The 16,042-nt window shown below is 43.9% G+C and overlaps 1 protein-coding gene across 9 annotated transcripts in view; it reads left to right on the forward strand.

The window, feature by feature from the left end:
* LOC104008541 (protein FAM219A) overlaps positions 1–16,042 on the forward strand; it is a 130,307-nt gene that overhangs the window by 104,048 nt on the left and 10,217 nt on the right. For 4 of the 9 annotated variants that reach the window (XM_087760301.1, XM_087760302.1, XM_087760303.1 and 1 more), the window contains exons 3-6: positions 2,205–2,441; positions 10,626–10,728; positions 14,917–14,997; positions 15,759–15,813. In XM_087760301.1, the coding sequence (XP_087616427.1) occupies positions 2,205–2,441; positions 10,626–10,728; positions 14,917–14,997; positions 15,759–15,813 (476 nt within the window). The other 5 variants (XM_087760305.1, XM_087760306.1, XM_087760308.1 and 2 more) reach the window with 2 other exon arrangements.

Genomic DNA, 16,042 nt, shown 5'->3' on the forward strand with positions numbered 1-16,042 from the left:
TAAGTCCAGTGGGGAATACTTAACTACCATACTGGAGAGTTTGGGATGACGCAGAAGGAAAGAGCATCTTAGCTTTTCATGCCCTGAGAATTGCCCAGATGCATAGTTCCCAGGTTTCACACAAAGGTTAGCACAGTTGGGTCAGTGGAGGGTTGTGATCTTGGGATTCATGCTCATTTGGGTGTAGCATCAGCCAATATGGGGCAGACTTTAAAGAAAAATGCCATTTACTTATCGAGGCTAGGTTGTGGTTCCTTCTCTCACCTTCTCTTTACTGTGCTGGTTTATGTGTTTGATCGCAGCTTCTATGAGAACTACTTTAATTTGTGAAATTACAGATTTTTTGTTAAAATGTTGGACCCCAAAAGTAACATCTTCAGAAGTGCCTAAATCAGTCACATTTCTAGAAGGAACTTAGGTACTTAGAGTTTGGGGCCCTGGCCTTCAAAGAAACTTCTGGGGGCCAAAACCAAAAGAGCTGGAAGCCTGGGAAAGAGCTCACTACCTAGAAATGGAGTTCACAAACTCCACCTGCTACCCCAGGAGGAAGCACTGAACAGAAAATGGGCACTGAAAACTTCATTCCCCCATTCTGATGGACTTGATGGTTGGTGTGCTGTATTTTATAGCCCAGAATTACTTCAGGAGACTGGCACCCAAACAGCTCCTTTGGGTGATGGTGGAAGTAGCAGTAGTTCATAATACTTGTAAGGCTCAGAAAGCAGGTTTCCTTGCCTCAAAGCCTAGAGGGACTCATGCGCATCTCCACAACCTTCTAGGAGCTTGTCCTAACACCCCAGGGCTGGGTAGACTTCCCATTCCTCCTGCTAGCTCTCGCTTTTTGGCCACCAGGGACTCAGGATTCATAGCATCCAAGAGGGAGCTTGTCGTGGTTTAACCCCAGCTAGCAACTAAGCACCACACAGCCGCTTGCTCACTCCCCCCTTGGTGGGATGGGGGAGAGAATCGAAAGAGTAAAAGTGAGAAAACTCATGGGTTGAGATAAGAACAGTTTAATAATTGAAGTAAAATAAAATAGAACAGTTAAATAGGTAAAGCAAAAGCTGCGCACGCAAACAAAGCAAAACAAGGAATTAATTCGCTACTTCCCATGGGCAGGCAGGTGTTCAGCCATCCTCAGGAAAGCAGGGCTCCATCACGTGTAACGGTTACTTGGGAAGACAAACGCCATCATACCCAATGTCCCCCCCTTCCTTCTTCCCCCAGCTTATATACTGAGCATGACGTCATATGGTATGGAATAGCCCTTTGGCCAGTCTGGGTCAGCCCCACTGGCTGTGCTCCCTCCCAGCCTCCCCTCCCCCCGCCCTTCACCCGGCTGAGCATGGGAAGCTGAAAAGTCTTTGACCAGTGTAAGCACTACTTAGCAACTATTTAGCAACAGCTTAGCACTACTTTTAGCAAGAAAAAAAAAAAATCAGTGTATTAACATTATTCTCATCCTAAACGCAAAACACAGCACTATACCAGCTCCTAAGAAGAAAATTAACTCTATCCCAGCTGAAACCAGGACACAGCTGAACTGTTGATTCATGCTTAAGAAATTTGGATGGGGACACAGGCATGGATGTTCATACTGAAAGGGTTAAAGCCAAGACAGACAAAGCCACTGCATCAAAATGCCTCCTGAAAAGCCTAGGGGCAAGGAGTATATTTAAATATCTTAGTCACTTAACTAAACAAAAGAAAGGCCTTTGTGATTTAGGGAGTAGTTAGAATGGTTGTAAGATAAGGGGGCTCCGGGATAATCCCATCTCAGACAACTGGGCCTTGGGAGAACAAATGCACGGAAGATAGGAAGTCACAAAAGAATGACAACAGCAGCCTTGAAGGACACCGTTTACTTGATCCTAGGACTGAGTTTGTGCAGAAGCAAAGGTCAATCAGCGAACACAGTGAAGAAGACTACGAGCCTTCATCTGAAGACCCCCAAGACCACCTGAAGACCACCACGGGAGGGGACTGCACATGCGGATCGGACATTTGCATATGTTAATGAGTTCCAGGAAATCTCATGTTTATGTAAATGATTTCTCGGAAATCCTGTGAATATGTAGGATTTTATAGTATATAATCTCTGAAAGTCCACCAAATCGGTGGAGCACTTATGGTGGAGAATCCCCAGTGCTGCCCAGCGCTGCAATAAAGGATACCTGCTTAATAGTAACTTCGTTGCTATTGAGTTTCATTTCAGGGACTCTCTGAATACTCCATTTCTCCCTTGGGGAGATTCAGACTGGGAGGAGAAGCATCCGTGAATTTTTGTATCAGTTTTGGCACCCCAGATGGGACCCTCTCTGCTCGGCTGCAGGACCCGTTGAGAACGGGACTACCTAGGGTACCCCCGGAAAATTTCCGGAGGGACTCCTTGCCTCAGTCGGATCGCTGTGGGAGCAGACAAGGACCGTCTTCGGAAAAAGGTATTCTTTCTTAAATTTGGTTTGGGACTAGTCATCTGTCGGAAACCCCTGTAAGCCGTGAGTGGTTCACGCTGGGTGGAGTATACCGGGCTGCTAGCGCCTTAAAGGTATACACTTGGGAGCACTTCGGTGCTCATTTGGGGGCACTTCGGTGCCCATCTGGGAGCACTCCGGTGCTCATTTGGAACTCTTGCATTTGGGTATATTGGATCTTGGCTTTGGAACTCGGTTATTTGATTTTGGGATTGTGTTTGGCATGTTATAAGGACAAGTAGTTGCTCTGTGTTTGCTTTTAGGTTTTTTCTTCATTGTATTCGTATGTGAGCTTTTTGTTGTCAAAAGCGTGTATGCTGTCCTGTGCGTGTGTGAATGAAACGTACTCTTAGTACGAAGCGAGTGCGGAGTCCTGATCCGCGGTTTCGTTGTCCCGCGAGGGAAACGGCCGGAGACGGACGAAGCGAAAGAAAAAGGTTGTATGGATGTAAAACAGTAATTCTGTAGCCCTCTAAGTGGTGAAGTGTGGACCGTGGAACTAACAGTTAAGATACTGCGGGAATACAGGAGAGAACTGGGACCAATAAAATGGGAGGGTCACAACAAAGTAAAGAGATACCAAAGAAATCTTCATTTCGTTGCATTTTATATCACTGGAAGGACATAGGGGGTCCTCCTGGAGGAAATGTGAATAAGAAAGCTCTAATTAAGTAATCAGTGATGGCCATTGTATAAATTAGATGATGAAGAAAAGTGGCCTTTGAATGGGACTCTGAAGTATAATGCCTTGCTGCAACTCCTGTTATTTTTTTAAGGAGGGAGGGAAAATGGGACGAAGCTATGTATGCGGATATGTTTTTCACCCTCCGAAATCACCCTGAGTCCCAGAAAGACTGTGGTTTTAATTTTGTTCCCCAAGATCCCATGGTGTTGGCTTTGGAAAAGGAAAATCAGAAAGAGTTAGGGAAGTTGAAGCGGTGTTGTTCAGCATGTAGTATTGGACAGAGGTGTTTGAAGGTGAAAGAGAAACCCAGAAAGGCAGAAGAAAAGTGCCTTTCCAGATGGATGATGTGGATAAGTGGAAGGATGCAGTTAAGGGGTACAGAGAGGACCCAAGTGGGATTGCGAAAAGGTTTGAGTGGATTACTAAGAATTTGGACCCGGATTGGAAAGATGTGGATCTTATGCTAGATGCTATGACTGAAACCGAGAAGCAGCTTGTATTAAAGGCAGCCCGAGCTCATGTAGAAACACAGATTGAGGGACGAGTTTTACAGGGCACAGCCGAAGATCATGTGCTCTCCAGGGACCCGGGTTGGGACCCTAATGATCCAGCTCAGTACCGTTTGTTGCAACGATACCGAACCTGGATCAAATTGGGAATAGAACATGCGATCCCAAAGGCAGTTAACTGGTCTGCTCTGTATGCTATCAAGCAGGGGCAGACTGAAACGCCCACGGAGTTTTTGGATCGCTTACGGGCTGCTGTGAGAAGATTTACTACTATGGAACCGGAGTCAGAAGCTGCCACACAGCAGCTGGTATCTCTGTTTCTGGGACAATCCACTAATGATACCAGAAAGAAACTTCAGAAACTTAGGGAACCAGATATAAGGAATTTAGAGAAGCTGCTGGAGGAAGCATGGAGAGTATATCGGAATGGGGAGGGGGAGGACAGAAGGAAACTGGGAAAGGAGATAGTGGCTGCGTTAGCCACATTCTCTGTATTGAATCAAACCTTGTTACCTATAAGTAAACAAAATGTTAATGTTGTGGGAGCAACTGGGCACGTTAAAAAAGCTTTTTTCTTGAATCATTAAAATTTAGAATTAGGAAGAGTGTGGGGATTCACAAATTTCTCTACCTGCCTGAGGCTCCTAGACTGTTACTGGGGAGGGACCTATTAGAACAACTAAATCCCGAAATAAAATTTAGAAATGGGGAAATTGAGTTTAAAATACTAGACAAAAATCACATTGGAATTTTAAGCTTGGTTCTTACTGAACCCCAAATTAGAGAAGAAGAAATTATACAAGAAATAAAAGACCAGGTATACCTAGGAGCATGGGCCTCAGGAATACCTGGAAAGGCTAAAAATGCTGAATTGGTTGTTGTTAAACTCAAAGAAGTGATACAAAAATTCACGGATGCTTCTCCTCCCAGTCTGAATCTCCCCAAGGGAGAAATGGAGTATTCAGAGAGTCCCTGAAATGAAACTCAATAGCAACGAAGTTACTATTAAGCAGGTATTCTTTATTGCAGCGCTGGGCAGCACTGGGGATTCTCCACCATAAGTGCTCCACCGATTTGGTAGACTTTCAGGGATTATATACTATAAAATCCTACATATTCACAGGATTTCCGAGAAATCATTTACATAAACATGAGATTTCCTGGAACTCATTAACATATGCAAATGTCCGATCCGCATGCGCAGTCCTCTCCCGTGGTGGTCTTCAGGTGGTCTTGGGGGTCTTCAGATGAAGGCTCGTAGTCTTCTTCACTGTGTTCGCTGATTGACCTTTGCTTCTGCACAAACTGTCCTAGGATCACGTAAACGGTGTCCTTCAAGGCTGCTGTTGTCATTCTTTTGTGACTTCCTATCTTCCGTGCATTTGTTCTCCCAAGGCCCAGTTGTCTGAGATGGGATTATCCCGGAGCCCCCTTATCTTACAACCATTCTAACTACTCCCTAAATCACAAAGGCCTTTCTTTTGTTTAGTTAAGTGACTAAGATATTTAAATATACTCCTTGCCCCTAGGCTTTTCAGGAGGCATTTTGATGCAGTGGCTTTGTCTATCTTGGCTTTAACCCTTTCAGAAGGGGCAGGACCTGTTAAGATAAAGCAATACCCCTTGAAATTGGAAGATAGGCGAGGGGTAAAAAGTATTATAGAAGAGTTTATAAAATTTGGACTATTAATTGAATGCTCTTCCGAATACAACACTCCGATTCTGCCTGTCAAAAAGCCTGATGGCAAAACTTATTGATTCATGCAAGATTTGCGGGCAATAAATCAAATAGTTGAAGATTTGTATCCTTGTATCCGGTAGTGGCAAACCCATATACTCTGCTGACTGGTTTAAAGGAAACCTATGAATGGTTCACTGTATTAGATTTAAAGGATGCATTCTTTTGCCTTACCTTGGCTCCAGAAAACTGCAATTTATTTGCTTTTGAATGGAAAAACCCTGATACAGGACGAAAAACCCAACTGACCTGGACAGTGTTACCCCAAGGATTTAAAAACAGCCCTACCATTTTTGGAAATGAATTAGCTAAGGAATTAGTGACCTGGGAGAGGCCCCCAGGAAACGGGATTCTTTTGCAATACATAGATGATATCTTAATAGCCACAGGAAAGGATGAAGAGTGCAAGGAATGGACTGTGAGCTTGTTAAATTTTCTGGGATTATGTGGTTACCGAGTCTCATTACAGAAAGCCCAAATCTTGAAGAAGGAAGTAATATACCTGGGATTCGTGATTTCCAAGGGACAATGACAGCTCAGGAATGACCGAAAGGAAGCTATCTGCAGAACTCCAGAACCGACCACGGTAAAAGAGCTTCGAACCTTTTGGGAATGACAGGTTGGTGCTGATTATGGATCTATAATTATGGACTTTTGGTTAAACCTCTATATGAACTGTTGAAAATAGCCAGACACAATTAATATGGACTGATGAAGCTAAGAGGGCATTCAAGGAACTGAAACTGGAGCTAATGAAGGCTCCAGCTTTGGGCCTACCAGATGTAACGAAACCTTTCTGGCTGTTCTCGTATGAAAGGCAAGGAGTGGCTCTGGGAATTCTGGCCCAGAAGCTGGGTCCTTATAAACGAGTTGTAGCATACTTCTCTAAACAACTGGATGAAGTAAGCAAAGGATGGCCGGGATGCCTTCGGGCAGTGGCCGCCGTTGTTTTGATTATCCAAGAAGCTCGAAAATTTACTTTGGGACAAAAGATGATTGTGCACACTTCCCACATTGTAACCTCTGTTTTAGACGATATAGAAATCATAAGTGATAAACAGGAAATGGAGACTGTCATGTATGATTGTATAGAAACTATTGAAACTGTATGTGCAAGCAGACCAGACTTGAAGGAGGAGCCGCTGGAGGAAGCCGACCGAACCTGGTACACTGATGGGAGCAGTTTCCTAAAGAATGGAGTTCGAATGGCAGGATATGCTGTAACCACCACAGACCCATTGGTAGAAGCAAAGTCACTCCCTAAGGGCACATCTGCACAACAAGCTGAAATAATTGCCCTAGTGAGAGCGTTGGAGCTGGCCGAAGGGCTGGGAGTAAATATTTGGACAGATTCAAAATATACCTTTGGTGTAGTCAATGCCCATGGAGCAATTTGGAACGAGGACTCTTGACTGCTCAAGGGAAAGGTATAAAACATGCTGATATAATTTTGCGACTTTTAAATGCTGTACAACTTCCGTCAGCAGTGGCGATTATGCACTGCAAAGGGCATCAGAAAGGTAACACTGACAGGGAAGTGGGAAATAAATTGGCTGATTACGAGGCAAGATGAGCTGTGGAACAAGGTGAGGTATTAAGTATAATTCCTGAAAAATCTTTGCCACTACCTGAGACAAACATGATTTAGATCTTGGTGAAACCACCTCTGAGGGTATCTTATGTGGACAACAGTCTCAATTATATGAACCATGCTTATTAGAACATTCTGTTAACAATTGCAAATGGATGATCCTGTCTCCTGATGCGTTTGAAATGTTTGTAGAAATTAATGCCAGACGTGTGTGTTTAGTGACTAATAACTGATTGGTAGTTGAAGAATATCACCTAATCACTCCCTTTATGTGTTTGCATATACAGAAGAATAAGTGGCAATGTTTTGGCTTAAATATAAGTCGTGCAAACATATCTCTGGAAAAATTAAACAAAATCTTGAACCAATAATAACTAAGGACAAACTTATTGGACTGTCTAGTCAAATTAAAGATGATACCGCCCATCATTGGTGGGATATCTTTTGGGATACTCACCCTCTGCAGAGAAAACTTTGAATGTTCTAGCCCACCCACTCTTGATATTATTGGTGTTTGTTATTATACTAACAGTTGTCAATTGCCCTTTGTGGTATAAGCTGAAGAAATTGGCTATGAGAGTTTGGGCCTTGAAAACTTAAGACCTTTGTAAAGAAATTTACAAAGTTTAAAGAAAAGGGGGGAATGAAAGGGTTAACGCCAAGATAGACAAAGCCACTGCATCAAAATGCCTCCTGAAAAGCCTAGGGGCAAGGAGTATATTTAAATATCTTAGTCACTTAACTAAACAAAAGAAAGGCCTTTGTGATTTAGGGAGTAGTTAGAATGGTTGTAAGATAAGGGGGCTCCGGGATAATCCCATCTCAGACAACTGGGCCTTGGGAGAACAAATGCACGGAAGATAGGAAGTCACAAAAGAATGACAACAGCAGCCTTGAAGGACACCGTTTACGTGATCCTAGGACTGAGTTTGCGCAGAAGCAAAGGTCAATCAGCGAACACAGTGAAGAAGACTACGAGCCTTCATCTGAAGACCCCCAAAGACCACCTGAAGACCACCACGGGAGAGGACTGCACATGCGGATCGGACATTTGCATATGTTAATGAGTTCCAGGAAATCTCATGTTTATGTAAATGATTTCTCGGAAATCCTGTGAATATGTAGGATTTTACAGTATATAATCCCTGAAAGTCTACCAAATCGGTGGAGCACTTATGGTGGAGAATCCCCAGTGCTGCCCAGCGCTGCAATAAAGAATACCTGCTTAATAGTAACTTCGTTGCTATTGAGTTTCATTTCAGGGACTCTCTGAATACTCCATTTCTCCCTTGGGGAGATTCAGACTGGGAGGAGAAGCATCCGTGAATTTTTGTATCAATACCACACTTACATTGCTTTGGGAATGTTCACTCCAAGCCACTAAATAAGTGAAAGAAGGGGTTAAATATGAAATCTTGTATTGTTCAGACCCACGCATTGCAATAGCCCTCAGTAAAAGCATAGAAATAGTCATGGGGAGACCTATTGGAGGAAAAAGACGATTAGCAAAAGTCCAGATTCATCAGCCGAATGAGTAATTTGAGTTGGAGAAGAGCATTAGTGCCTGTACCAAGGATTCGATAGAAAGCAGAGAGCGCCGGTCCATTTAAAAGGGTCAGGCAGGCCTTAACTGTCTTGACAGAAAATGAAACCTGTAACCTTGTTTCTGAGTCAGGTGCCTTTTGTGAATTATACAGCCTCTTAAAGTATTGGCAGCTTGTCTCAGCACTGTGTATTTGTGGTCAGCACTGGACCTTCTGGTGTAGATGGGTGGAAGTCAGTTTGTATTTAGGGTTGTAAACATTTGCCTCCATTAAACCCCTCTTTATCCCTCTGTGAATAGCAAAATTCATGTGGCCTGCAAAATACCAGGCTTTTATTCTGGAGACAAAGATAACCAATGCATTTGCAAGTTCCAGTTCTGAGAAATTACTCTGATTTAAGGTTTTGACTTCGATCCTGTATCAGTCTCTTTGTTGCTCATGCCAGAGAGAGTTATTAATCCGATACTTTTCCTGCCGAGTTCAATGAGCATTTATTCACCTCTGTCATCAGCAGGAGCAGGGCTGGGCATGGTTTGTATGAGTATGTACTTTTCTCTGCGGGTTCCTCAGCCACGCTCATCACCACAATCTCTAGGCATCTCTGCTGCTTATTTGTCCCTCAAAAAAGGCGGCCTTGGACATGTGTCCCCCTGCTCTTACCTGTGTGGAAAGGACAGAGTTGGCCCATCTTGCACTTACACACCCTGGTAGGCATGCCACTTTCCCAAGACAAGTGGGAAAAGGTGCTTTTCTCTCCAAGGGGAATAAAATCTGCAAGAGAAAAAAATATATCAGCACATTTCACACACCACAGGGGAAGCAGAAGCAAAATGAATTCACTATTCAGGTTCCCCAGCCAGCAGTCTGGTAAACCCCTATTATTCAAGCACGGCACGAAAATAGTTCCCAACATTTTCTCACACTCTGGAGAATGTTTTTAACTGGGCCCTTTTCTGCCTTACTGGCCCCACACTCGGCTTTTCCCTACAAGCCTTACCTGGCGTTGCAAGATGAGATTGAGGCAGTTAGCTCAACTTTTGTGGCTAATTGCTTACTCAGACCAATTGATTTCCCACAAGAAACAAGGAAGGACTTTGAATCAGAAAACTGAATATCAGTTTATTATCCCTGCTGGAGGCAGGGACGTATTAATACAGCACAAACTGCATACCTGCAGAAGGCTTAGCTTTTGGACCTGAATTCTAGTTGTGATCCTGTGGTGAGAAGTTATTAAGAGAAATAGTCTCTCCTAAATGAGAAGCTAATTTAAATCCCCTCTTGCACTGAATACACAAAGAAAACTCTATGTACTGTCCAAGTTTTAAGGTACATTTCAGCAGAGAGTAGAACAAGCTCTGAAAATTTAAGCAAACAATATGCTATTTAAAAATACAGCTGCAAAATGTTTCACCTTTTTTTTTTTAAATAAAGCAAGCAAACTCCCAAGAATCAATGTGAGGTAAAAAAGAAAGACACATGGGGGACATCACAGGATGCCAGGAAGAGAAGCAGGGAGGCAGCAACATTTTCTGCTGTGGGGTGTGTTAGTCTGTTGAGTTGCTGTCCAGGGAAACAGTAATAACTCAGGCCTGGTGTCAAGCTAGGCTGGGCTAATACTAAATGGTGGTGCTGCTTTGATGGAGACACTTTTCTATCCCCACTGGGCCCCTCACTGGCAGCCTCAGCAAGAGGAGAAAAAATAAAAGGATAAATTCCCTTGCCCAGCACAAAGCACAGTCTTAGAGTCCATGCAGCAACCAGGTGCAGATAAGAGGCAAGGTCTCTGCCCTCTCTCTGCCCCAGCTGGTTCTCATCCAGAAGTTCCATGACCATCTTAGTGTGGTGTTGTCAACAAACTGCTGTGAGTCAGGGTATGTTAGCTTTAGCCCCTGACCTTGGAGGCAATGGGACACAGCTCATCCAGCCTTTACAGTGTCCCTGCTTGGGAGATGGAGAGCTCATGTCCTTTGCTATTAATTCGGCTATGCCTTTTGCTGCTATCAAATCTGGGTTTCTGCAGCTGTATGGTGGCCAGCCAGGCTGTTGCCCTAATTTTGCTTTTCCCCTTTGTATCCCATATGCAGAGAAGCAGAGGGAGCTGGCTCGGAAGGGCTCCCTGAAGAATGGCAACATGGGAAGCCCAGTTAATCAGCAGCCCAAGAAGAACAATGTGATGGCACGAACAAGGTAAGGGACTGGAAAAGCACTCAGCTGTGCTCTAAGCTGCAATTCCTAATGACCTTAGGATGGGCAAGGATGATGTTCATTGCTATTTGCCTACTACCAAATGTGCTGCAAGAGCAGTGATGGTCCTTCCTGGAGCTGGCAGGCCCAGACTCTCTGTGCTGTGTTGCATCCCATCCTCTGGGGAGACGCAGGGACAGCTGCAGGACTGGTGACAGTGCAGCCTGAAGGAGGCAGAGGCAGCCCAGCCTGGTCAAAATCAGTGGTTTGATATGGCTGTCTTGCATGTTCTGGGTAGCCTCATGTAACACACAATCCTGCCAGCAGGAGAGTGTACGATGCTGCTTCATGTAACACAAACTGGTTTAGAGCTTAGTTCTGCCTTGGCTGCTTTTATCCCAGTAGTTCCCCTGATCCTTTTTGATGATGACCCCTTCCCCATACTGACTGACTTAACAAAGGCTTGTGAATAATCCATCTCTGTGTGCTTTGCTATACACCTCCTCTGCACTTTAAACAGCATGGTCATACTTTGCTGGAGCTGCTTTGGCACATCTCTGTATGACAGTATCAGACAGTGCTACAAACCACTGTAAAAAAAGATGTTCTTGGCTGAATACTTTCTTTTAGAGTATTTCTATTTTTTCCATGCAAGCTTCAGTATACCAGTGTATCACTTACCTGCATTCAGGAGGAAGGAACCCCCCTGAGTCCACGGGATTGCACACTTTGCATGCTACTAGAAAGATGGCAGTTTTTAGTGGAGGACCTCACTTAGAATGACAGCAGAATCTGCATGAATGCTGGGTGTTTATTGATGAATGAGAAAGTTGCATGGATTACCATATATTAAGTAGAACAGGAGCTGCAGGTCAGAGCCTCTCTGTATGCAACACATCCGACAGATGAGGTTCCTTGTTCACATTAATTCCCAAAACCCACAATAGTAGTCATAAATCATGCCAGGACTTTGTCAAGTTTTATTTGTAAGCCCCTGTGATGTTGTTGGAATACACTGCATTGCTCACTGCTCTGTGTTTGGTTGTTGAGACCATATAAAGGAGCCGGGCCCTTAGCGGCAGCAAGAAATTCAGCAGATGCTCTCAGCTGGCTTTTCCATGCTTCTCCTTGTCTTCCAAATACAAGCTGGAAAAACTTGGTTTCTTTTGGCAATAGGCTGCATGCTAGCTTCCCAAGAGGAATGGTAGCAGATTTGCTGCTTGAGAAATTTAGAAACACTGAAATTAGTGGAGGAAGATAGTAGGGGAGAGAAGATGGGATGTACAGGTGCCTACCTGTAAAATTAGCGACTTCTGCTTGGAGAGGCTGCTGTTTCCAAGCTGATGATGGAAAGAAGAGTGATTTGGGTGGGGAAGGGTAGAGCAGTGACACCCATCGACAAAAGTTTTCGAACAGCCAGCTCAGTTTTATTCCATTTGTGGACACCTGAGCACCGTTCAGAGGACATATGGATGCCTCCACAGCCAAGCGAAGCCTGCTGGCAGTAGACTTGCTTTTCTTAGTTACTTTTCACACAGCTTTTAGAAGCATCCCTTGGGATCTGCAAAACAGAGGTTTGCAGCCATTGCTTTAATAGCAGATGTAGCCAAACTCCATTGTTCCCATATGGCTGGGAGGTGTCTGGCACAGGGTCTCGCTGGCCCATGTCTCTTCATCTCCCAGCTCCCTTGGCTTTCTGGAAACCAAGCAGCACCACAAGCACAGCCCTAGTAATACCTCAGGCTGGTTTGGTCTGTCTTGCCACAGACAGGGCAAGCCCAGGAAAGCGGAAATGCCACAAGCTTGTTCAAGCAGCTTCTTTTCACAAGATAATGGTTGCAGTACAATGGGAGATACTCCAGTGGGATACACTGCAAAATGTTCAGGTTATGGTAGTTCTTTAAGTCTGAACTGTTGGCTTCCTCTGGTCTCTGCAGGAGGAGAATAAGCTAAAGCCATTTCCACTTTTTTAACAGTTCTGCTCTTCTCCTCATCAAATATGTTTTCCTTTGTTCAGGCAAATCACATATTGCCTCCCCTAGTCTCTACTCTACCTCCTCCTCCTTCCCCAAGGCTTCTGTTCTTCTGTATTATCTGTATAAATTTCTGACATCCAGCCTCTAATACCAGGTTGCCTTCACTATTCAGTCTTCTCCTGGGGCAGGGGCACAGCCAGCCTTAGAGGTGAAAGGATCTGAATCCATAACATGCTCAATCTCCCTAAGAGCAAATAAAATATGAACAAGGTTGGGGTGATGCTGGCATACTCACTATGAGCACAGGCAGAGCCTTACAACACCATCCGCACTACTTCCGCACAGCCAGATATTGTAGCCCACTCTGAGGATAACCTAAACTCAGATTTTGTCATAACATATTTCATGTTAAGTGAGCAAAAACACCAAGACAAGAAGATCATACTAGGATACCTGCGGGTGAAAGCAGCTCTGACTGCAATCTGGCTTTGTTCCAAGGACAGTGGGAAGCAAAAATAAGGACAATCAGGATGCAAGGGAAAGATTTAGATCAGGGGCAAAGACATTATCACAGGTTTTGTCTGTTGCAGAAAAATTGAAGTTTTGTATTATTAAGAAAAAAGACATTTTTCAAGAAAAAGATGTAGTGATTTTTTTTTAATCAATTAAATAGCACCATATAGGGCTCTTCTAGATCCCCTGACAGTGCTTTGTTCACTCATTATATAGTAACAACCATCAGTGAGTATATATGGAGCACTGACTTGAAAACTGGAGAGTGAGCATGGAAGTCAGTACTTATGATATGTGTGTGAGCAAGCTGCTGCTGCCAGATCACAGCTTCAGTTTTAGTTCCAGACATCTTGCTTCTTGATTTCCTTCCTATATGCTTTAGGAGCAGCGTCTCAGTGCTATGGGAAGAGGTATTGAATTTTTCAAGTGGATCCCATTTTCTCCAGTTCCCTGGTGCTGCAGGTTGGAAATTCTGCATCAGTTTTAAAATTAATTTCTTTAATCTTGCATTTCAGTGAACACAATAAGAAAATACAACTAGTCGTGAGCCTATACATCTGCTTTGTGATACCATTTGATATATTTTACTCTCCCTGAGCCTGCAGGACTTTGTATTGCTAAAATTGTAATGGATTCCTGAAATTTTCTGAGCAGAAGCAGAACAACATTGCAGGTGGTTAGAGTGCAGTTGGAGCATGGATGAGATGGATTATCATCTTTAGATTTATATTTTCTAAACTCTTAGTGAAGCATTATTGTGCATCATTGTGTGTTGTTAAAGACCAGGTCTTCATTTGGGAGAAAACCTGACTTAACCCACTGAATTAGGAGATTTTTCATCACTCTTACTGTTCCTACCTGCTGAATGTAGAATCTTCTTCCATTTGCTTGGTTTGGTTGATCTTATTTTAAATATGAACCAAAGTCTTTGTGCAGTTTTGTGGATGAAAGAACTCTGTTGCGAACTGGATACCATTGAATTAATGTATTTTCCTTATCCTAGAAGCTCTGAAGCCTGTATTCCATTACACAAACTCTCTCAGGCAATTAAAGGTGAAAAGTCATCGTCAGCCTTTGTAATACTTCTGATTAAGTGAAAGTCATTATAAAATAATGGGATTTTAAAAGTGCTAGTCTGACTGGGCTCTTACGCTGCACCCACCAGCTCATATTTCTCATATTACTAAATTTAGGAGTGAGACCTCAAAAGTGCTGTGTTGTGGGGGCTGGGTAGGAACTCATGCAGAAAGACCAAATCCCTGATTTCTAATAGTAGAATAGTAGGAGCACCAAGCCTCTGCCTTCCCCTAGTCTCCTTATCCCATTTACTTATTGCTAGTGTCATGTACTCATTGCTAGGGAAAAAAAAAAGCAACACGAAAATGAGCAATCTGATACGACAAGCAGTGCTAGCTGAACAGGTTCACCAGAATGAAGTGTGGAGTGTCCCAACTGTTTTTTCTTCCAGGGTGGAGTGTGTTCCCAAGGCACGTCCAGTGTTCGTCCCTGTGAAACTGCTCTGAACCTACCCAGAGACAGCCTGCTTCCTCTGAATTGCACCCATTTAAATGTCTTCACTGATAAGGGAGGACTTGCAAGGAAGTGAAATGGGGAAAGCCTAACTATCATATGGCTTTGCTCTAGACTATGTGTGGTACTGAGCTTTACTGCGTGGTTAACGGACAACATTTAATTATTTCAGGCTCGTCGTTCCCAATAAGGGCTATTCGTCATTAGATCAGAGTCCAGATGAAAAGCCACTGGTAGCCCTGGATACGGACAGGTATGCAAAGTGGTAATAAGATGATATATATTACAGTGCAAGCAAGTTTTCATGCCAGAGTGCAGCACTGAAGCTAATTCCTGCTGAAACTGCTCTTGCAGGCCACTTGCACTCTTCCTTGCTGTGCCCTTCAGCATATGCCAGGGAGCTGGGGTTGTTTAGTCTGGAGAAAAAGAGACTGAGGGGAGACCTTATCGCTCTCTACAACTACCTGAAAGGAGGTTGTAGCGAGGCGGGGGTTGGTCTCTTCTCCCTAGTAACAAGCGATAGGACGAGAGGAAACAGCCTCAAGCTGCACCAGGGGAAGTTTAGGTTGGATATTAGGAAAAACTTCTTCACCAAAAGGGTAGTCAGGCATTGGAACAGGCTGCCCAGGGAAGTGGTTGAGTCTCCATCCCTGGAGGTATTTAAAAGATGGATAGATGTGGTGCTCGAGGACATGGTTTAGTGGTGGACTTGGCAGTGCTAGGTTAACGGTTGGACTCGATGATCTTAAAGGTCTTTTCCAACCTTAACGATTCTATGATTCTATGCTGTAATGAGTCTGTGTGTGTAAACAAGTAGGAAGAGACGTGAGTAAAGAGCACTTTGATGGAAAGGTCTGAGGGTCACAGATAAAAGTTGCTCTCCAGACTCCCTTGATGTAACTTCTCTGTGCCTAAAGTACAGCTTCACAGCACAAGAAAGATAGGGCTAACCAGGGAATACAGGTGTCTCTAAGCATTGTTTCCTTCTTTGCTGTATCTTGTCCTTCCCTGCAGTGATGATGACTTTGACATGTCCAGATATTCCTCCTCGGGATACTCATCAGCTGAGGTGAGTTATGCTCTTTCCTGCCATCCTTGCCATGAATGCTAATAGTAGAGCAGCCAGAAACAACTTAGAGTGGCCTTGTGCTGCCAGAAACAGCTCCACAAGGAATTTACCAGTGGTGTAGACTCTGTGAGCCTGGAAGAGGCCATGGCAGAAACTGTCATGTTTCTTTCTTTCCATGGCACAGACACAGATCTGCCTGTCGGCTGTTTTAACAGATACCTTTGGCTTC

Source organism: Nipponia nippon, unplaced genomic scaffold (assembly GCF_047370975.1).
Source record: "Nipponia nippon isolate SJK-2023a ecotype South Korea unplaced genomic scaffold, ASM4737097v1 scaffold_22, whole genome shotgun sequence".
Lineage (NCBI taxonomy): Eukaryota > Metazoa > Chordata > Aves > Pelecaniformes > Threskiornithidae > Nipponia > Nipponia nippon.